The 23,382-nt window shown below is 40.8% G+C and overlaps 2 protein-coding genes across 4 annotated transcripts in view; one reads left to right on the top strand and one right to left on the bottom strand.

The window, feature by feature from the left end:
• ogdhb (oxoglutarate dehydrogenase b) overlaps window positions 1-6,929 on the top strand; it is a 35,257-nt gene extending 28,328 nt beyond the window's left edge. For all 3 annotated transcript variants that reach the window (XM_078272003.1, XM_078272005.1, XM_078272004.1), the window contains 3 exons: window positions 524-687; window positions 2,064-2,218; window positions 2,449-6,929. In XM_078272003.1, the coding sequence (XP_078128129.1) occupies window positions 524-687; window positions 2,064-2,218; window positions 2,449-2,569 (440 nt within the window). In that variant the 3' untranslated portion in view covers window positions 2,570-6,929. The remainder of the gene's footprint in view (window positions 1-523; window positions 688-2,063; window positions 2,219-2,448) is intronic.
• A 153-nt stretch (window positions 6,930-7,082) lies between these two features.
• Window positions 7,083-22,595, bottom strand: pargl (poly (ADP-ribose) glycohydrolase, like). The gene is made up of 16 exons (XM_078272006.1): window positions 22,204-22,595; window positions 20,660-21,204; window positions 18,500-18,622; window positions 17,474-17,563; window positions 15,711-15,782; window positions 15,535-15,621; window positions 14,024-14,184; window positions 13,689-13,768; window positions 13,533-13,605; window positions 11,945-12,020; window positions 11,074-11,221; window positions 10,207-10,285; window positions 10,027-10,135; window positions 9,081-9,177; window positions 7,678-7,806; window positions 7,083-7,589 (listed from the first exon to the last, which is right to left on the bottom strand). The coding sequence occupies exons 2-16, from the start codon at window positions 21,200-21,202 to the stop codon at window positions 7,471-7,473; spliced, it is 1,986 nt and encodes a 661-aa protein (XP_078128132.1). The 5' UTR covers window positions 21,203-21,204; window positions 22,204-22,595; the 3' UTR covers window positions 7,083-7,470.
• Between the last annotated feature and the right edge of the window lie 787 nt (window positions 22,596-23,382).

Below are 23,382 nucleotides of genomic sequence, written 5' to 3'. Positions count from 1 at the left end.
TCTGACTTCATGTCTCCCCCCCACAACACCACCTGACTCTCTGTTACTGGGGATTATGTTGAAAGTTTCTCATTTATTAAATAATTGCTGAAAGCATTTAAATAGTTTTGTGTTGGAGTTTGTAACATTCCAAAATCTTCATTTTGACCTAAATATTTTCATTTTCACTGTAAAAGCATATCGGTTCCAAATATCAGTTATCAGTTTCATTAACTACTACTAATCAGTATCGGCTTTAAAAAGCCAATATCGGTCGATCCCTATTTTTGTCTTTGCTTGTTTTAGGTTCAATATCACAACAAGAGTTGACGGGAATTCATCCTGTCTCCTTTTTTTAGAAGCGAAATATTAAAGCTACAAAACTAAAACTGAAATGATTAAAATTCATTTTAATTTGATTTTAATTTTTTTTAGGCAATTTAGTTTCAGTTTAGTTTTTCTTGAAGGTTTTAGTTTTTTATTTAGTTTCAGTTTAAGGCTAGTTTCTTGTTGTGTTATTTATAGTTTGTTTGTTATCCTGCAGGCACACACTTCCTGCGTATAATCCCAGAGGACGGGCCTGCAGCGGCCAGCCCAGAGAAGGTGAAGAGAATCGTTTTCTGCACCGGCAAGATCTACTATGAACTCACCCGTGAACGCAAGAACAGAGGCATGGACGGCGCTGTAGCGGTCGTCCGTGTGGAACAGGTAACGTCTGAGTGGAACAGAAGGTGTTGAATGTTTTGGAGGTGGTATCTATGGAGGCACCTACCTTTGTTACATAGCTTAAATATGACCTTACATGTTTTTCTCTCCTTAAAGAGTAAATTCTGTATTTCTTCGGTTCAGTTTTTGTGATTTTTGTGTCTTAGTAACTAATGGGAACAACATTATTTGAAAGCAAGACCGCTGCAGCCTTTATACACACTCCAGTGTATCCACTCGGGGCATTTGTGCACCTTCAGTTAGCGTCCACTAACACCGAAATTCCACCGGCTGCGGATCGGCTCCGCTGCGTGTCGGCTGCGTGCTCCACAGTCCGTCAATACCCACCAGGTCTGGATTTGTTGCGGCACGGCTGCGGCCATGACTGACAGCTGAAGTCACGAGGACCCACGAGATCTCGCTAATTCACGTAGAATAGAACCACAAAACCAACAAGCGTTAGTTTCCATCCAGAGGAGTAGAGGGGAAACAGCTCTGTGCTCTGTTTTCAAGGTGTAGTGCAGGGAAATATGATCCGCCGTGAGCATGGTGGATTTTATTTATTTCTCTCCGGCGTCCGGCAAAAATAGAAGCTCTGTGTATCTGCTCCGGAGGGCTGCGGACCGCCGGAGCTGGGACGCAGTAGGGACACAGCCGTTCTGCAGTCAGTGAAAATGCACACACTGACTTTAATGGAAACCTATTGACTCCGCCGCCGTTCCGGAGCGGATCCACAGATGTTACGCAGTTGGTGGAAATTACCCGTAAAAGTTCAGTTTTTGCCACTTACGGGCTCAGATTATTATTCTAAGTGTCTGACAACATTATGGAAAGGATCCCTACAGAGATAGACCTTTCTGTTATAGAGTGAGATCATTTTTGTTTAACATGAAACAGCTTTTAAAGCACCATCACCAAACGCACCAGACTCCATGTAAATAATCAGGACTTTTAGCGTGTATAGAGCCAGCATATCTTCACATGTAAATGGGTGAATTAAGTTTTTTTTTCTTTTCTTTTTTTCTTTTCAACCAAACCAGAGTGGTGATTGTTGGGACAGTGAGAAGACAAACCAAGACGGCTTTTGAGAGTTATTTTTTGTTTCTATCGACTTTGAATGAAGTGTGTTTTACGATGATAAAATTACTGTTTATTTAAATGGAGTCTGGTGGGTTTGTGCGATAGCAACTCAGGGCTGTTTCATGATTAACAAAAAGGAGTATCCTTTCCATAATGTTGTCAGACACTTAAAATAATAAATAAAACGGCACTTTTGGTGGATGGACATTGAAGGTGTGTCCTAAATTATGGCAACTGCAAGCATGATTACGACCCAAATAAAAGTATTCTTAACGTCCGTCTCTTTTTTTTTTTTTCAGCTCTCACCCTTCCCGTTTGATCTGGTGAAAGCAGAGACTGAGCGTTATCCAAACGCTGATCTGGTGTGGTGTCAGGAAGAGCACAAGAACCAGGGCTACTACGACTACGTCAAGCCCCGCATCCGCACCACCATCAACCGCACCCGCCCCGTCTGGTGAGTTCTACCTACCGGAATTGGAAGTGCCTCTGCTGTGAATGTACCATATGCTTATTTGTGTGTGTGTGTGTGTGTGTGTGTGTGTGTGTGTGTGTGTGTGTGTGTGTGTGTGTGTGTGTGTGTGTGTGTGTGTGTGTGTGTGTGTGTGTGTGTGTGTGTGTGTGTGTGTGTGTGTGTGTGTGTGTGTGTGTGTGTGTGTGTGTGTGTGTGTGTGTGTGTGTTTGCAGGTATGCTGGACGTGACCCGGCAGCAGCTCCAGCTACCGGAAACAAGCCGACTCACCTCGCGGAGCTGCAGCGTTTACTGGACACAGCGTTCGATCTGGAAGCGTTTGCAGGAAAAGTTTAACAACTCCACTCTCTCCCACTCATCTGTCAAGCTTCCTCTAGACTGACTTCACCTTTTGAGGCAAAGTCACTTTGCATTGATGTTTTTTTTTCTCCCTCAATATATTTACATATCAGACCTGTTCTCAGGCATCATCTCCAAACTAAATGCACAATGACTTCAAACACTGTTACCATGAATACCTCGTGTTCACAGTGACACTTTTATAGACGAATAATGTTAAGTTAACCTGCATTGAATGTATGAATTTATACAAAGTTAATTTGTAAGAAAACAAGTTTTATCTTCATTTCTTTCATTTGCTTTCATTTTGTTGATTACAAAATCATTTTGTGCCTGCTCTGCATGTTGCAGAATCTACCAAAATACTCGATGCAACCACCTGCTGAACAAATACTTGAAAACAACAAACCAAATCTGTTAATCAGCATCTCTAAAGCTCAGATTAAAGCCCCTACGAAGTGTTTTTAACTGGTTATGAAACAGTCTCAATTTAATATTGATGCCTCTGTAAGACCTACATAATAAAACTAGACCCTCAGCGAGGAGATCGGCTTTTCCTATACAGTTCTTCTTAGCAGCCGGTAGGGCAATAACAAATAGTATAGTTTAGAAGTCATCAAATACTCTCCAAAAGTATACAAATAGTTGAATATTGGCGGGATATTTGTATGTATATTAACAGATGTCATGGGAGTTTATGAATGTTATTTGTTTATTGAGAAACATCAGTAGTGGCTGACACACAGCGGAAAGAGCCCTCATAAGGACACCGATTATTAACCCATTTTACTCAAAAGGCAAATGTTAACCAACAGAAAAAAGGCTAAAATTCACCGCAGTGAAACACCATAATGACAGAAAATATCCAACATCTGTGTTCTTGATAAACTGACAGTTTGGAAAACTTTGTCTGTCATGACAGAAAATCATCTTAGACGTGGGCCTCAACATACAGTGCAAAAACAAACTCGGACAGTAAACATGCAATAGTTTTTTATTCGCATTTTGCACTCCTGAGGTGCTTCTCGTGTCTCTTAAATCGCTTCCCTTCACGGGAAATCACGGGAGGAGAGAGGAAATGAGCAAATGTGTTTTTAGAGGGATGAGACGTCCTTTCCTCTGAAGCGTCACATGAATTGGTCAGCTGTTTGGGCGGAGTTAGCAACTCCTTCAGCTGCACGGCTTCCAGGAAGGCTGCTCTCGTGTTTCCTCGCCTATAGCTCCTCGATGATCCCTCCTCGATGCTCGCTCCTCGGGGCAGAAATAAGAGCTTTGAGACGGCCTTCACCGAGGAGGGACAGAACAACTTCCGGTTCAGCCGAGGACCGAGGAGATATCAAATTAGGGAATACGAGAAGCACCCTTGTTAGCTTTCAAGAAAATGTCTGCTGCTTTACCGCCTTGCATTGCAGAACTACAAATTGTTTTACCCACACTGCCCCCTGCTGCATATGTGATGTAATTACATGCTTTTCTGACACATTGCCACTACTTCATAACTGCACCATGGTAAAACCAAAGATGACCGACTTTTAGACCGTCAATTAGTATTTTGATGGTGGACAAATAGTCGACTATTCTGTGGAATCCCTAGCAGCCGGAGCTCTGGCAGGAGACGGAGAGCTTCACGCCTGTCAGCCAGGAGCAGAGCGTCGCCTGGCTGCTCCGCCGCTCCCCTCTGATAACGGTCCCGGGGCTGCAGGGTCCACGCCACGCTGCTGGAGGGAAGGGAGGCTCGGGAGAACCAGGACCAGGCGTGGCAGACTGTCATACTCTGCTGCAGTAAAATGAGAGGTTTTCTAAAGGGAGTCTGGCTGCTGCAGGAGTGACCCGGAACATTTCTGTTTGTGTTCTTCTTGAAAATGGATGGAGGAAAACTGTTGCTTCCGGTTTGACAGATTTTGACTTTAAACTTCACTTTGAAGCCGAAATTTTTCAGAAATTTTTGCAACATGAGGCGATTCTGCTCAAGGAAACGCTAACGCTGTTGTCCACGGGGGCCGCCAAAATCAACAATTAAAGTTTATGTTAAATTCCGTTTGGTTAATCCGTACACAAACCAAAGTCCAAACATGGATTTGTGGTTTCAAGGGGGGGGTTTTGTGCCTGAATATTTCTTGCCCGGGTGCAGAGACTTTTGGAAGCTTTAAATGTGCCGGTTCTTTAAGTTCTTGACCGCACCAGGCTAGCTGTATACTCTTGTTTCCAGTCTTCATGCTAAGCTAGACTAGCCAGCTGCATATTTAGCACACAGACATCTTCTCATCTAAAACTCTGCAAGTAAGTGAAAAAGTTATTCCCCTAAATGTCAAACAGCAATATCAGCAATGTTTCACAACTACAGTGTCACAACGACCACATGAGAGCTGGCAACCCTGGATGAAAAATGAAATATTGGTGAGAATTTGAAATGATAGCTGGATGTTTGTAGGGATATTTTTAAGCGCCTTTATGAACGCCTGCTCAACTCGGAAAACCGGGAAAGAGTTTGGTGCCCGACTTGCTGACTTGACGTCATGTGTCGTCAACAGGGCGGGCAAAAGTAGATGTTTTTATTAGGTAAGAAACTGATTGACCAGGTACCAGAAGAACTATTTTCTTCATCGTGGGAATATTATCAGGTCCTCCAAAGGGATGCACGTCACTCAAACCTTTTATTGTATTTTGTTTGTTATGGTAACAATCAATGTAGTCTATATCCACAACGTTCCACTTTCGGGACTGCTCTGTTGCCGCTGGAAATTCCGCCGAATGTCCGTCCCCTTCCTCTGTCTTTGTGTTGGCATTCTAACCTCTGGTGGATGTCTGAGGACTATGGTTAACTGCTCCTCAGATCTCTGCAGGGTAAATCCAGACAGCTAGCTAGACTATCTGTCCAATCTGAGTTTTCTGTTGCACAACTAAAACTACTTTTGAACGTACACACGTTCCACCAAAACAAGTTCCTTCCCGAGACTATTTTGCAGAGGCACCGTTGCTCCGTCCGGCATTTTGCGTCGCCCAAGATGATTGTGATTGGTTTAAAGAAAAGCCGATAAACCAGAACACATTTTTCTCCCATCCCTGAATGCTGTGTGGACTAGCCAGACCTTCCTCCGCAGCACTGTGGAGGAAGGTCTGGCAAAAGCGAGACTAAAATCAATGTTTCGACTTAAGAGAACTTGAACACATCGAAGTCGTAAGAACTACTTCAGATCTGGGTAACTCTGACTATCTGAGGAGCACATGAACGCACCATTAGCCCTCTACATATTAACTGTGACAAAAGTAAAACATCAATGCATGTGTCTTGTGTAAAATCTTTTTTCGGTGGAAGATGATTCACCCTTCACCGTCCTGCCTCATCGCTGTAAATGTATGTTGCGCGCCAAATAAAACCGATAACTGAAAATTACATTTTATTTTAAGAAACGATGCAGAAATCTGCAATGGAAGAGACTTCTGTAAAGATGTGAGGAGATTCCTTAGACTTGAAGGATGTATTTATTTGAATAAAGTTGTGAGAGCCATTTGAGTGAATGTTTTTTGTTTGTTTGTTTGTTTTGAACCTCCCGCCACTAGAGGCAGTAGTTCACTGTTAAACTGGAGAAGTAAACAGTTTTTTGACCGTGTGGCAACTGAATGTTTGTCTATGATTGGGGAACTAGAGTAATAAAAAATAAAGTGGCTGCACTCTGTTGATCAGGAACGCTAAGATATCAACTGTCTTTGTATTGAAAACCCTGGACATTTGGTCATCTATTGCACGCGTCTAAAACACATTAGGCTATCATCTGCAAACGTGGTTATTCAAGAGAATAACGGGCAGAAAAGTAAGTAGAAAAGAACATGATGTCTCAGTGAAGTTGACCTTTTGGATATATATATATATATACTCTGAGTGCTGAGTATATATTGTCATAATTTTATTCTATTACACATTTGTGTGAATTGTTGACATAATTAGCGTCTGAATTCTTGAGTTATGGCCAAAAATAGTATTTTGTTTCTCAAGGCATTCCTGAGTTATCGCAATTACGAGAATGGGAGGGAATCTGAAATTATTATTTTTTTAATTGGAGCAGCCTGAAATCTATTTTCACTTGAATTATTAGATCTGAATTTGTGACCATGAAAAAAATATTTTCAGCTTTTTGAAATTGCAAATCAAGAAATTTCATATTTTAAAGAGGTTAATTCAGATACATGGTTATCAAAGTTAAGACATTTCAATATGAAGTATTCAGTGGCTGTTGAAGAATTTGAATACTTCTCTATGTATTTTATTTGCTTCCATAGTCTCTGTACGTACTTTGTAAGGGCAGATGTAGTACGTGCTAAAAGTAAAATATGTGACTGGAAACACAACACAACAAATGAAATAATAAAACCCTTTTGACTTAATATCCAACTCCACTTCTACATCATAGGTGTATATTTCAGGGGGCATGCAGGGGCTATGCCCCCCCTAATATTTAGAAGAGGTTGATTTGTCCCTCTCAAAAAATATGAAAGACAATCCACTCTCCAAAAGAAGTCAAAATAACGGTTTATGGGGCTCATTGTGCTACATCGGGGTGTTAAAGAACAGGAGCGTGGAAAATAAAGATGTCATTTCATGTCTTCTCTGTAACCTTAAACTATGGAGCTTTAACAAGGTCTCCTCCTCCAACAGATTTGTTGTTGAGATGTAAATGATTCATGTTTTGAATGTGAAGAGGACACAGGAGAATAATACTTTTCTTTTACATAAATTGAGAGATTTGCACCATAAATTGTTGCATACAAATTCCCCAGAATTCAGGAAATGAAGTGTTTGAAGCCCAACAAATTTGGGATGATCGGTTATAATGTCCGTCTAAAACATTTGGGTTAGATTTTAGTGCAAATGCTGAAGCAGCCATGGGTTGAATCCGTCCTCACAGCTGACTCCGGGAAGGTCTCACGGCGTTCCCGATGAACTCGAACAGATCCACATGTGAACCGCTGTGCACCTGCTGAATAGCGCAGTAGTCCTCCAGGAGTCCAAACAGTTTCTCTGTGAAGGAGAACAAACATTTCATTGTTAGTCTCGTTTTGCCGTTCAGACCTAATTTTAACAGTTTAAAAGTCCTGAAATCTCTCACCAACTGTAGTTCCTTGTGTGACCAGCAGGTGGTGCGTCTGCTGCAGGCCCTGCTTCAGCTTTTCATCGTCAAAGGTGAAGAAGGCCAGTCCTCGCTTCGCCCTCGCTGCCGCCATCAGCTGGATCACCGCTGAACATGAAGGAAAAGATCATGTAAGTGTCTCCTTTAGGTCAGGCACCGTCATCCGTTATATCACGGATCTTATTCACCGAGACTCTTGTTCTTAAAATGTCTTGTTTTGTCCACAACTCAAAGATATTCAGTTTACTGTCACAGAGGAGAGAAGAAACTATAACATGTTCACATTTACAAGTTGACATCAGAGAAATTTTACTTTTTTTTCATAAAAAAATGCCTCCACCAAACCGATTAATCGATCAAAATAGTTGGCGAATATTTTAATAGTTGACAACTAATGGATACATCTTTGCAGCCCTAATAGCCCACTAATCCCTCCATCTGTTATCATCATGTCTATAATTCCGTATTTGTAAATTGCTGCTTGTTGTGGCGTTAGATGTTCTTTTTGTGTTTTCGTTCTACTTTTATTTTTACATTTCAATGGTCTTTAAAACATCACCTTAGTGCTTTTTTGTACAGCACTTTGGTCAGTGTCACGAGCCAAAGCATTAAGAGGTTGTTGTAGCAACTAACGCAATAATAACTTAGATTAGCCTAATATAGAGCATTATATGAATCCCAGGGACGCTTTACACAAGTAACATTACAGGGGGAGAAGAGAATAGTCGGCCAACACAAACATGGACTAAAAGGAATAAAGTCTGCTCTAAATGGAAGGGGACGTAATGTAATGTCGGCTACTGACGTACAACCACATGGCCCAATCTGAAGTTATTTTATGAATGAAATGACATATTTCATACCTGAGGGCCAATTCAGGGTCGGTTTTGAATCATTTACAATCCCATAATTGTCTCCATCTGTTAAAGCCCGACGTTATCGTTGTCTGTCACTTTCCCTTTTATCTTTTAGTTGTTCTTCGTTTAATTTCCTTCTTTCCTGTGATGGCCCTGCCCCAGTATCAGCCATAACTACAGCAGATAACTTCTAAAATAACATTAAAATACAATTAGGGCTATATAAAGAAATCTCCTGCTTCCTTTTACCTGGCTCCGCTGGCTGGATACGCTAACACAGGCTTTTCTGGTGTTACAAAGAAATGTGTGACCCGTCAGAATGTGTGACTGTAGCTCCGTCTACCTGCTGTAAATCATTCTGCGACCGCACGGGCAGAAACTATATAATAATAGCGTTTCACTGTTAGTCTTGTTTGCTGTTACAGGTCATTTAAGATCATTGTATGAAAAATGCCAGAGCTTCAGAAACATTAAAAAGTTACATATAGTCACTTTAATGAACGGACTGACATTTTAAAGAAGTACCTTTGAGTTGTGGGTCTCCGTTGAATGCTCCACAGCCCCACTTGCCCGTGGCAATGTCGGGCTCATTGTGCCCATGACCCTTAAATCCACAGTATGCCTTCAAGGATACAAACAAATCACGTAAATATGAGAACCGTAGAACACAGGCCTGCTGCCAATACTCACTAGAGTATCAAATGTGGATCAATAAATAAGTAATATGCCATTAAATGTCCCAAATGTAGTTATGTACAGTTATTGTTAAATAAATAAAATATGACAAATTCATATTTCTGTTTTATTTGCGTTTGTATGATTTCCCATATTTATTTTCTTTCCTATTTAATTGTACCTATTTATTTATAATTTTTTAATTTATAATTTTTATGATTTTTTATTTTTATTTATTTAGTTTAAATATATTTTTTATTTATTTATTATACTCAAAGGGAATAGGGTCAAAAAAATAAATAAAAGTTAAAACAAAGAGATTATAATTATACCCTCTTTGTTTTAACTATACTTTTTTATTACTATTATTATTATTATTATTAAAACCTTTTTGGTTAAAAGACAAAATAAAAGATTGTATATATCTATATATATATATATATAGACTAAAAAAAGCTTAAACTTGCTCTGCCCTTCCATCTATAACACTGACTTACTGCAGAGTTGCTAGTTTGGGTCTTTCCAGCTCTTAATGCCGAATGTGCTCTCTCGATGGTTAGATACATGATGGTAGAATATAGAAAAATTGCATATTGTATGTTCAGGGATGACAGATTGATAAGCAGACATGCTTCTTATGACTGGATCTGGCTCTCATGAAACAAATAGTGAAGACCACTGCATCACCTGAACCTTTTTATTTAAATAAATTATGTTAGTATGTATTGTCATATTATATGTTAATGTTAAAATAACGACACAAAATAATAACAATACACACAACGATAAACCTGACCTTGTTGAGTTCCCGCGTGATGCGGATCATATCGTACTGCTCCCATCTGTGTTTGTAGTTCAGAGCGTCGATGGCTAAGATCTGCCTCTTCAGCCGAGCCCACTCGTCTCTGTAAAGACCCAAAATGTGAAAAAACCAAATACACTCAACGATAAGAGCCATAACCAGAAGCGCTCATACCTGTCGAGGCGTTCTTCATAAGGGCCCGCCCACTCAAAGGTCTCACGGTAACCGGAGTAAAGGCTGAACTGCTGACAGCCTGAGGAACAGAACCCAGTTCACAGTGATGTAAAAAAAGAGTAAAACAGCAAATCCTCACAATTTAGTTGATTATCAAAAATACTATTGATTTATTTGTGTAAATTAACAATAACTAATCCACTAATTTTGGGTGTCACAATTTGATCTGACTTTTGTTTTTTTGAAATTGGAGACGGCAATGCCACAATCAGAGCCACTAGACGGCAGATGGGTTTGCAACAACAGTTTGAGTTTCTCAGAGTTCACAAGGTGCAATTGAATGCACCATTTGTTTAACAAGGTGCACATGAATGATCCATGGAGTCCCATCGGCGCCCACGTGCTTTACCTTCGTTGTGATGTTTCCATAACCCATTCACGGGGAAGGACAAAATGTTGCCACAGAGGATTTTTTTTCTAGTTCGATTGTCTCTGCGTTATCTCCAACTCCGGCAGTTGCCATGGAGTCGGGAGAAGAGCAGCTGCAGGCTACCGCTAAGCTAACCCTGTGTCTTTAGCTGCATGCTACCAGCCGGTAAGCTAACGTCAACTGTATATTTAGCTGCATGCTAGCAGTCGGTAAGCTAACGTCAACTGTATATTTAGCTGCATGCTACCAGCCAGTAAGCTGCGCTATTTTTATCAGATGTGCGCAACTGGGCGGGTGTGCACAGAGAAAGAAATACTGGGGGAATCGACCATCCTGCTTCCGATTTCGATAGTCGGAAATCGAAAGCTCATTGTAATTGATTTTCAAATCGTGACACCCCTACCATTAATCCACTAATCCTTTCTTTGCTACTGTACCTGTAACGATCAGACACTCATTGTCTGCGAGTTTCTCAGTGAAGAGGCGGGACACGATCAGCTCTGGATTCATGAGGAACAGGATCTCCTCCTGCACCAGACCAGAGCCCAGAACACCTCCACCTATAGAGCTGCAGGCAAAATCCACCTGCACACACACACACACGCACGCACGCACGCACGCACGCACGCACGCACGCACACACACACACACACAAACTTAAAAACAAACTTACTTTATTCTTAATTGTCACATACACACATAATACAATGTAGTGACATTCTATTTCTGCAGCTTAACCCAATAATAGTGTTAGGATGGGTGGAGAGCTATATATACTCAGCATCCGGGGAGCAACTTTGGGGTCTAGTGTCTTGCTTACGGGGCCACTTTGACATGTGGCACAAGCCAAATAAAACAAGTTCTGGAGTCAAACAGCTGGGGATTGTCGTTGCTTTGAGTTAGTTCCTACCTAGTCTCGCTTTGCCAGACCCTCCTTCAAAGCGTGCTGAAGGAGGGTCTGCCTACTCCAAATAGCATTCGGGGATGGGAGGAAAACGTGCTCTGGTTTAATGGCATTTCTTTAGACCAATCAGAATCGTCATGAGTGGTGCTAAACTCCGCACAGAGCCGCTGCAAAATAGTCGTGCGAGAGAAAACTCAGATTGGACAGATAGTCTAGCTAGCTGTCTGGATTTACCCTGCAGAGATCTGACAACTGTCAACAATAGTCCTCATTAATCCACCGAATTTAAAATTCCATCAAAAAGAAAGCGGTAGGAAATGGAAAATACGTGCATTTGGCGGATTTTCCTGCTGCACGGCAGCAATCCCGGAAGTTGAACGTCAAGGATATAGACTAGTTCCTACCTGGAGCAACCCTGTACCTTCGGTCTCGATGGTCCCGTGTGTTGTGACGTGCAGTTTAGGCGGCTTCTCCTTACAGCTAACACAAGAACAACAACAAAAGAGTTAAAGTGATTTACACTAGCGTGTTTTTTTCAGAGGAATCATTCTATTAGTCATGCTAGCTGCACGGCTTTACGGATGCCAATCATCCGTCCAACAGTTTGGTCCTCACTGAAATATCTCAACAACTGTTGGATAAATTGTGATGAAATGTGCTTCATCATTCATGTTCCCCTCAGGATGAATTGTAATAACTTTGGTGATCCTCTGACTTTTCATCTAGCGCCATCAACAGGTCAACATTTGAATGTGTCCAATACTTTAATTTATGAATATATACCATGGATGTATAACAACAGGATGCAGCGTTCGAGGCAGAGCGAGTGAGAGTTGCTCTGTTTCTGGAATTAAAAATCCCGTTCATTTTCTCCATAACTATTTTGATTATAGCCATAATGTGTAAAGGTAGACTGACCATGAGCTACAAGATTATGAAACGAAGGCTTATGCTCCTGTAGGAGCCTGAAGTCCAAATAAATTAATCTTTGTTTTAAGAAAAACATTTGTCACGGAGAGGTACTACACTACTCAAAATCCTAAGCGTAACAGCGACATCTCTGATTGGTGGAGCTCGCTGTTACCATTGAAATGTTTATTGAACCCGCGAATGGCTAGCTAGCTGCTTCCACTAAAGTCTATGATCCTTTATTATCTTTGAATTTCTTTTATCTTATTTACCTGACCTTGTTTTGTTACTTTATCACTGTTATCCTTTTAATCACATTTTATCACTTCTTGATTTAAATTGTACATCTTGTGTGAAGCTTGTGTTTTAAAGTGCCCATATTATGAAAAAAATCACTTTTTCTGGGAAATTTTGTGTCTCTGGTGCTTCCACACGCATACAAACTTGAAAAAAAAAAACATCCATGCTGTTTAGAGTGAGATACGGTTTCTGAACGTGTCCTGCCTTCAGTCTCCGGGTGAGCTGGTCAAAATCTGCACGGCTTTCTACGTCACTAGCCCAGACGAGGGGCTAACCGTTAGCATGCTAGCACTAGCATGCTAGCTCGTTCTCAATGGCAAAACACTGCTACAACACACACAAATTCACCCTAATCTACAAAATACATTGTATAGAACTACTTCCATGTCCCTGTTCTGCAGGTATTCCACGCAAAGTTGGAAGTGCGCCCTCATTTAGAAGAAGTCTCCCAGCTAATCCTGCCTTGTACTGACTGAAGTTAGAGAAACAGCTAGCTAGCTCATGTAATCCTTACCTAGCTACTGCGCATGTGCGACTGACAACAAAGATGTTACAGAAGTTGCGAGGTCTCACTCTGTAGCTAAAACAGAGACCTGAACACAGGGGGAAAAGAGGAGCTGCAGCAATGTGCAGTACAACAAAAATATGGTGTTTTTTTTTAAATTAAACCATGTAAACCTATTCTGATAAAATCTCAAATTACAATTATGAACCTGAAAATTAGCATAATGTGGCCACTTTAAGAAGTCTCTATAAATAAATATGACTATTATTATTACTTACTTTCTCCAGTCGGACACGGCCTGGTCTCTGAGGCAGCGCCTCTCAAACGTCACCAGTCCTTTTGGTTTAGTGTCTGCAAAGACATCAACAACAGTCACAGATCTTCACCGAAATGTCTCACAAACAGGAGGAAGAGGAGGTTTCGCATCAACTCACTCTCATCTGTAACCACCTGGAAGTAATACATGATGGCCCTCAGCTTCTCTTTCTTCCGCTGTGACCACTGTCCCAACAGACTGCATGCAGAAACAGAATGAAGCATTAACGTACAGGCAGCACACAGAATGTTAAGTATTTTTGTTGCAATCATTTTAATTTCACGTTTATTTGAATAGGGGACGGATGCATTTGTTAAAAAAAAAATCTCCAATCTACAGCATCACAGCATTTATAACTATTGCTAATTTCCAATGCCAGTCCCTAGAAGGGCTTTTAAACACAAAAAAACACATAATCAGATGTGAAACAGTTTGTGACGGATGTTTCCTGACCTGGTGAAGTTAATGGTGGGGTAGTTGTGGTACTCTGCGTTGTGAGATGTGGCGTTGCGGTGAGGGAAAGTGCAGAAAAATGCGTTGGCGAGCAGGCAGGAGATCTGAGCTTGTGACAGAGTGATGGATGCAGAGTGTCCGGTCCGAAGCAGTGGGATTCCCTGAAAACACGGACACACACTTTACTATCATCATCAGTGTGAAGTGAACTACATACATACATTCTGGGATAGGAGGGAGAAAAAAAAACAGTCTGGGTTGTTTGCATTTCTTTAAACCAATCACAACGGTCTTGGGCGGCGCTGAGCTCGGGACGCAGCGACAGTGGCTCCGCTAAATAGTCTCGGGAAGGAACTTGTTCTGGTGGAACATTTGCACCCCGCAAAAGAGAACGCCACATACAATATTAAATGAGGGGCAAACTGGTGTCATGTGTCTTTCTCTTGCCTGGCATAATAATCTTTTTCTATAACTGGTGGGCAAACATGCTAGAACGTCCCAGTCAGAGAGTAAATGCCGTGAACATATTCTTTGTAAATCTTTACAATCATTCCCTGAAAGAACCAAGCAGGCCTGCCTTGTTGCACCATCCAAATTTCTTTTAAAGTGCTCATATTATGCTCATTTTCAGGTTCATAATTGTATTTAGAGGTTATATCAGAATAGGTTTGCATGGTTTCATTTTCAAAAAACACCATATTTTTGTTGTACTGCACATTGCTGCAGCTCCTCTTTTTATCCTGTGTGTTGAGCTCTCTGTTTTAGCTACAGAGTGAGACCTCTCACTTCTGTTCCATCTTTTTTGGGAGTCACACATGCTCAGTAGCTAGGTAAGGACTACTAGCCAGTCAGAAGCAGAGTATGAGGGCGTGCCCTGACAGTAGCTAGGTAAGGACTACTAGCCAGTCAGAAGCAGAGTATGAGGGCGTGCCCTGACAGTACCTAGGTTAGGACTACTAGCCAGTCAGAAGCAGAGTATGAGGGCGTGCCCTGACAGTAGCTAGGTAAGGACTACTAGCCAGTCAGAAGCAGAGTATGAGGGCGTGCCCTGACAGTAGCTAGGTAAGGACTACTAGCCAGTCAGAAGCAGAGTATGAGGGCGTGTCATGCTAGCAGCTAGGCGAGCATTATAACGTGTGTTACAAAGTGACCACGTTTGTCTCTGAAGTAAAGGCTGGACTACAACAGAGCTGTTTGGAGCAGTTTGTGAACAGTGTTTTCTGTTGGAGATGGTAAGTCCCTTTGGGGTGGACTTTGGGCTTTTTCACTTTGTTAACCAATAACATGCAAAAAAAGATATATAACACAATAAAGGAAAGGGAAAAGCCAAAAAGCATAATTATGAGCACTTTGAAACTTGACTCAGCGTGTAGCTAGTTAGCTCGAAGTTTCTTGTTGTTGTCTTTGTTTACCGTAGCGAAGGGGGCAACATGCACCGGATTAGTTGCCGTTCTTAAAAACCTCAAAACCAGACCAACTGTACAGTGAACTGGAGCCAGTACGTTTCATACCTTCTGCACGAGTTCAGGCAGCTTTAAGGCCAACGCAGCAATCTTTGGAAACAGTTTAGGGAAGTTATTTTCTTCTTTCGGCATAACCTAGAAGGAAAATATAATTTTCTATCGTTAGAGGGTTTAGACACTAAACTGACGGTTGAATGATTTAATGTAAACACATGGACACTAACCTTAACAAAGCTGGAGAGGGCATCAAAGGACCACTGACTTTTATACTTGGGGTTATATTTGATGATAGCATCCTGGTGAGAGTTTGAAAGAGTACATTTTATGTTTCTTGCAGACAGATTAGAATCAGGTTTAGGTTTTCACATATCAGGAATTTGCCCTCTGTGTTTTGGTGCAAAACGGTCCCAATAAACATAGTGAGAGAAAAGAGTTGAGAATCATAAATAGAAAATAGAAATTTACAATACAAAGTATGTAAAATACATCTGTTTTAAGAGAAAATAACACCAAGACGATGGAATGTGCAGTTTTAGTATGAAGAATATGTGCAATATGCAAAAATAATAACTGTTTAACTTATATTATTAACATCCTACAACTAAGGATTATTTTCATTGTCGATCATATTCTCGATTAATGGATTTGTTGTTTGGTCTCTAAAATGTCAGAGAAATGTGGATCAGTGTTCCCCAAAAAGCCCAAGATGACGTCCTCAAATGTCTTGTTTTGTCCCCAACTCAAAGATATTCAGTTTACTGTCCCAGAGGAGAGAAGAAACTAGAAGATATTCACATTTAAGAAGTTAAAAATCAGAGAAGTTTTACTTTTTTCATAAATAGTGATTCAAACCAATTATCAAAACGTTTGTGATTAATTTAATAGTTGACAACTAATTGATTAATCTTTGCAGCTCTACCTACAACGCAGTGGTGGGATGTAACTAAGTACATTTCCTCAAGTACTATACTTAAGTCCAAATGTTGAGGTACTTGTACTTTACTTGAGTCTTTTCTCTTCATGCCACTTTCTACTTCTACTCAGCTACATTTCAGAGAGAAATGTTGGACTTTTTACTCTACTACATTCATCTGTTACAGCTTTAGTTACTAGTTACTTTAGTTACTCCTCTACATTCATCTGTTACAGCTTTAGTTACTAGTTACTTTAGTAACTCCTCTACATTCATCTGTTACAGCTTTAGTTACTAGTTACTTTAGTAACTCCTCTACATTCATCTGTTACAGCTTTAGTTACTAGTTACTTTAGTTACTCCTCTACATTCATCTGTTCCAGCTTTAGTTACTAGTTACTTTAGTTACTCCTCTACATTCATCTGTTACAGCTTTAGTTACTAGTTACTAGTTACTTTAGTTACTCCTCTACATTCATCTGTTACAGCTTTAGTTACTAGTTACTTTAGTTACTCCACTACATTCATCTGTTACAGCTTTAGTTACTAGTTACTAGTTACTTTAGTAACTCCTCTACATTTATCTGTTACAGCTTTAGTTACTAGTTACTTTAGTTACTCCACTACATTCATCTGTTACAGCTTTAGTTACTAGTTACTTTACACATTAAGATTTTTGCAAACAAAACACATGTAGTTTATAACATTTTTATAAAAGTTGTATTATAAATTAAACTAGCCAGCAATATAACGACCTACAAGTCCAGCTGAAATTATGAGCAGATTAAACACTTGGTTGATTGACAGAACAGTTTGGATCGTTTCCAGTTTCTAAAATGGGAGGATTTTTCTGCATTAAGTACTTTTACTTTTAATACTTTAACTACATTTTCCTGATGATACTTACATACTTTTACTTAAGTTGCATTTTCAATGCAGGACCTTTACTTGTAACAGAGTAATTTTTACGGTAGGGTGTTTGTACTTTTTTACTTAAGTAAAGGACCTGAGTAACTCCACGTCAACAGAATTTTGGGTGTGGTGAATACTTTGTCCACCGCTGCTACAACGTACCTTCACATCATCGACGCTCACGGCGGTCTTCTTGGCCAGAGCGCTCAGCTGCTTGGAGATCACGTCCCACCTCCTCACCTGGGTCGGTGACTGTGGACAGAAAAGATTCATTCAATAATACCAGTTTTCTCGGGGTAGAGTTAATCTGTAGCTACATGTAGGGCGGTGCAATCTATCAATCTATTTTTATTACAGCTCCTTAGGATCACAAAAACAATTTAACGGAGAGAAATAGTTTTTTTTTTTGCACGTTACGTTTCGCGAGCAAACTCTTATATTGTCTTGTGTTCTGGATGACACAGATCTATGGCATACATTTAGTTTAGTTTTTCTTTTATTTGTGTTTCATTTGTTACTTGTTTTCAAAAGATTGTGAAAGTGCACTTTTTTTGGGGCATTTCCGCCTTTAATGGACAGGACAGCTAGGTGAGAAAGGATAGAGAGAGAGAGAGAGAGAGAGAGGGGGAAGACATGCAGGAAATAGTCAGAGGTCGGACTCGAACCCTGGACCTCTGCGTCGAGGCATAAACCTCTATGGGAATTGAAGGGAAAATGTGTGTTTTCACTGTTGATTTGTTTAACTGTTTCACTGTTTTTTTTAGGTTCAGTAAATGCAACATCTTTGCAAAAGTCATAATATAAAAACAATCCTGATTTTAAGATGGACCAAAATAATTGTGATTAGGGCTGCACGATATGAGGAAAATATCTAATTGCGATTATTTTTTTTTTATCGTCATTTTCATAGAAAAAAAAAATAATTAAAATGATTATAGTGTGATTTTAGCGAGGATCTATACAAAACAAAGACATTTTCTTTAGTCTGTACGATACGATTTGTAGTTTGACACATATTTTGCCTTTAACAAATATTGCGCCCCCCTTCGATTTGGATATTGCACTAGTCCATATTGCGATTTCCAATTGTGATTATGATTTTTGTCCATTATCCAGCAGCCCTAGCTACATGTGGCTCACATCGTAAAGCCAGCATAAATGTAGATCAGTTAGTAGTCTCAAACACACCTTCACAAGTCCAGTCTTGATCATGACGCTGGATGGTGAACACGGACTTTTCACGAAGTTACTGTGCCACATGTCTCTCCCTCTCTGAGGCAAAGCTCCTTTTCCATCGTTGAAAGCAGCAACCTAAAAAAAACAATAGTCAAAAACAAAAACAATTTCTTTATTCGTAATCTTCTGCATGTGTGTGTGCTGCTGCGCGTCCCTGTGTGTGTAACAAGCATAGTGTGCGCGCTGTGCACGAGCCTAGGAGCATTTTACTAATGCTCTGTTAAAATAACAATGAAATGCTGCGTTATTGACTTTAGACCAGGTTTTTGTTGGTCAATGGTGCCATCACTTCCTGCTGCCTCAAAGTAGCAATACGAACAGAATGCACCTGAACCCACCTCCCTGTAAGACCAGCACGCGCAGAATGCACCTGAACACACCTCCCTGTAAGACCAGCACGCGCAGAATGCACCTGAACACACCTCCCTGTAAGACCAGCACGCCCAGAATGCACCTGAACACACCTCCTGTAAGACCAGCACGCCCATGGGCGCACACATGGGCGCAGGTGCATTTGCTATTTAAACGCCTTGGGCGCTGGACGGGAAATTGACAACTGGGTCGGTCGTCGGAATTATTAGTATTTTTATTTTCTCTCGTTTAAGATGACAGCAAAGCCTTAACTTACCAAACAACGAGAAACGTTCTTCCCTTCTCCTAAAATGGTCAGAAATCGATGCTACTCTACTTTCTTGTTTACGTTGCACAGGTAGGAATGAAATGCAGAGAAGGAGAATGAAACTATGAGAGCGTCTGTCTCCACAAAATCATCTGTTGTGAGTTTGATGGTTTAATGTTTTAGAACTTAACCTGAAACAATCAGAGAATTCAATTTGTATTTTCTCTCACTCAAGCCGACAGCAAAGCCTAAATGTACTTTTAATGTTATCAAACAGAGAAATGTTCTCCACTCGTCCTAATTTACTCATGAAACGATATGAGAGTACTCTCTTATACTCACGTTCCTGGAACTACTTGGTCGGAAAGAGGCTAACGACTCAACACACTACTTCATATTCCAGGCCTATAGGTGGCGCTGTTTCTGCTACAGAAATTCACCAAAAACGGAGAAGAAGAGGCGGAGCATGCGCATAAAGCTTGCACGCTGTATACAAACAGACCGTAGAAGAAGAAACCATAAGCCATTTTTGCTCAGCGTGGTGGCCAGGAGCATAATATTTTGCCCTAGTAACCCTAATAGGCTCAATATCTTCTCCAGCAGGAACACAAGCACGTTAGCCTAGAAATCTAGACCACCCTAGTGGCAGCAAATGTAATTTGCAGCCAGGGGGGGGTCTAGGCACTCTCTGTTGGCTTTGCGAGCTGGAAAAAACAAACTCTGGTCAGGCCAATCACATCGTGTATAGAGTCAGTAGGCGGGGCTTATGGCTGCTGCTGCTGCTGCTGGGAACAGCGGTCTTCTGGAAGACTTGGAGTTCAGCTTTTCTTTGAGAAAAGAACAAAGAACGGCACTGAAGTCATTCTTAAAAAAGGAAGCTGTGTTCGGAGTTTTGCCGACCGGATACGGCAAAAGTTGAATCCATCAACTAGCGGTGCTCTGATTGGTTGTAGAGCTATCCTATTGCGTGCAGAGGGAATTTGAAGACAACCGTTTATCCCGCCCCTCAGATTGAGCTCCGTCAATGGTGAGTTCCCAGACCCAACATCTGGATGTGGGGCTGGCTCGTCAGGCTACAAGCATGTAGTCGGCCATTGTTGTTGTTATGAGACGTCGTCGCGGGATAAGAGGTCGAAGGCTAGAAGTCGAGGGGTGTGGCGATGACATCATCGATACGCAAGTATGCGGCTTCGCCTTCCAAACGAAGACGCAAGGGCGGCGTTTTCGAATTTGTTCACCCTGGGACCAGGTTTAGAAAAAGTGCGTCTTCAGGCGGTGCGTTTACAGGATTCGTTTGGACGATCGGCCAAAACGATGCAAAACGTGCATTTACACCAAAAAGCGTTTCTGTGTGGATGGCCCCTCAATTTAGACCCTGGTCCCTGCGGTTAAAACGAGTTCCTACTTATGGGGGATGTTACTGCGGTCGGAAAGCACCTCTATTTGGGTAAAAATAAAAAAAAAAAGGGACCAACATAAGGATCAAATCTCACATCTACGAGGACCGTGTGCGCATGGTTGAATTTCAGAGGTCCCAGCTTTCTGTTACACTCTGGAAGTCGCTTCAGGTCATTCAGCGGACAACAAGACGAGGCGCCGTCCTCCCTCTGCGTCCTCCCCGCCTCGTCCCCCTCCACACGTCTACTACGTACATCTCCGTTACCGGAGGGGGCAGAGGAGGATGAGGGGTATGCAGAAGAAGAGGGGGTTTCAGAGGAATAAAGGGGTTTAGAGGAAGAGGGTTCAGAGGAAGATGAGGGGGGTTTAGAGGAAGAGGATGCAGGGGAAGAGGGTGCAGAGGAGGAGGGGGGTTCAGAGGAAGAGAGGGGTTCAGAGGAAGAGCGGGGTTCAGAGGAAGAGTGGGGTTCAGAGGAAGAGCGGGGTTCAGAGGAAGAGCGGGGTTCAGAGGAAGAGCGGGGTTCAGAGGAGGATGAGGAGCAGGCGGCCAGACTTGTGCAATCATTGCCCTTGTGCAGTATTTCCGGCTGAAGCAGCTCTGTCATCTGGCTGCTGTTGTTGCGGCGGTTGTCGTCCATCTCTGGAGGTTAGAGACAAAACACAACAGTCAGTGTGTTACCATGCAGTTTAAAATCCTGAATATATTCAGCTTTCAAACGCTGGTTTCTCAAACGCAACGTAAATGTCTTTCTCCGCCTAAAATCATAGTTCTAATCCCCCGGGGTTAACAGACCTAGATAACTCTTTTGTTTACATCTTAAACAGGTTCCGCGTCTGCACAAAATAATAATCAATTACCGGGTTATGCCAAATCTCTCCTGAAACATCGACAAAAAGCATCAAACGTTGACAAAAAAGCGAAAAAAAAAAAAAAAATAGTATCAGAATCAGATTTATTGTTTGTTTATACATTGTAATTTCCCCTTGCGGGATTAATAAAGTATTAATGAAGTATATATTATTGGCCAGCTATACTTACATACACAAGGAATTTGACTTTGGTAGGTGTTAACTCTATACATTCAACAAATAGACATGTAATAGTAGACATTCAGTAGACAAATAGTTATATAGACACATACTGTACAATAGAGACAACAATATACATATAGGCACATATCAACATAATATACAAATAAGACATAATATCAAGACAAGTACACATGGAGTGGGATGTAAAGTGCAAAAAGTAATAGTGCAAAGTAGTGTGCAAGATGCACAACTATCATGTTTTCCCAAATGATCTACAGATTTTTAGGCATGCTTTTGTCAAATGTCTTGAAAATAGTGAATGTAAATGGAGCATGCCCTCAGCCCCTGGAGGGCGTATTATTACGCTGTACTCGCTGTAATGGAAGGCGTATTTTTAGACCATTTCTACTTTCATTTGAGTAAATCTCGGATCTGAGGACAACTACCCTTTCAAATAGTCGTATTTAAAAGCAGAAAGGCAAACAATGGACCACTTAAAATACCGTAGCCTAAATGTCACGTTGGACTTTGGCCTGATACTGGTGAAATCTGTCTTTCCGCTCGAGATAAACCGCCTTAATAAAAACATTTGTACGGAATTACTCACCTTTCACCAAATGTGTTCAGGTTTCACGTAAGTATCTAAAGCCGCAGCGTTCATCGAGGACAACGCAGTGAAGAAGACGTTTCAGACACACCGAGTCAACTTTACTTTCACTTCGACGCAAAACGAAAGTGAAGTGAAGTGAAGTGAAGTGCGCAGCAAAAAAAACCTCAACGTGAGCGACTTTAAAAACATTTTCCAATCACCATTATAGAAGTAGTTTAAACCAGTAGTGTACGTAGTCGCAGGTATACGCAGTATACCCACTAAGAAAGCTCCCGGATTTCCACTTAAAAATGCCCGATGACACGCAATAACATACTTTCCACTATATTTTAGATATATTTTGAATAGTCATCTGTGTTTTTCTTCTTCACATAGGTTAAATAAAGGTATTTCTACCGTGAATTGGTGCATAAAAGTGTATCAGAATACAGGAAATGAAGTCGTTGATGCTCAAAACTTCTCTGGGGGAGGTCCCCCCCCCCGAAAAAAAAGGCAGATTCTGGCCAATATACGGTACAGTATACCCACTACAATGCATTAGACTACAACACAGGTTTAAACAAATAGTAGCGTAGATATCCTTAAGCTAAAAAAACAACGTAACAGCCTGCAAGATTATAATAACACCACATAGATAAACTATTTATCATACACCAGAACAATGTTGCATTTAGTGGAGTTTTTTGAACACAAGGTGGCATCAGTGAGCCGCTGTGATTCACACAACCACCAAAAATAATGTGTTTCTCTAATCTTTTCAAGATTATACAAGATAAGAATAAAAAGAGTAAGGATACAATTAGAATAATCATTTATAAAACTACATTTCAAAGGGAAATCATGTGCTTTTTACTCCACTACATGTATTTATTTAACAACTATTTACTGATTGTTTTTCAAATGAATGTTTTACATCTAAAACATATGTTCATCTTATAAAATACTATACATTGATCCAAACTATTCAACTGTATATACAATTGTTAACCACCTACAACATTTAAATGCTGCCAGCTTGCGTAATGAGTACTTTTGGCTGTGAATACTTTCACTTGTAATGGAGTATTTTTATATTATAGTATTGCTTCTTTTACTTCTTGTATTTCTGTAATTATCAATGTTAGAGCAGCATGTAACTGCTGTGGCTGCTCCAGGTGGAGCTACTTTAACTACTTT

This window comes from Sander vitreus, chromosome 16 (genome assembly GCF_031162955.1).
Source record: "Sander vitreus isolate 19-12246 chromosome 16, sanVit1, whole genome shotgun sequence".
Classification (NCBI taxonomy): Eukaryota; Metazoa; Chordata; class Actinopteri; order Perciformes; family Percidae; genus Sander; species Sander vitreus.
This window is presented reverse-complemented; position numbering and strand designations above follow the sequence as displayed.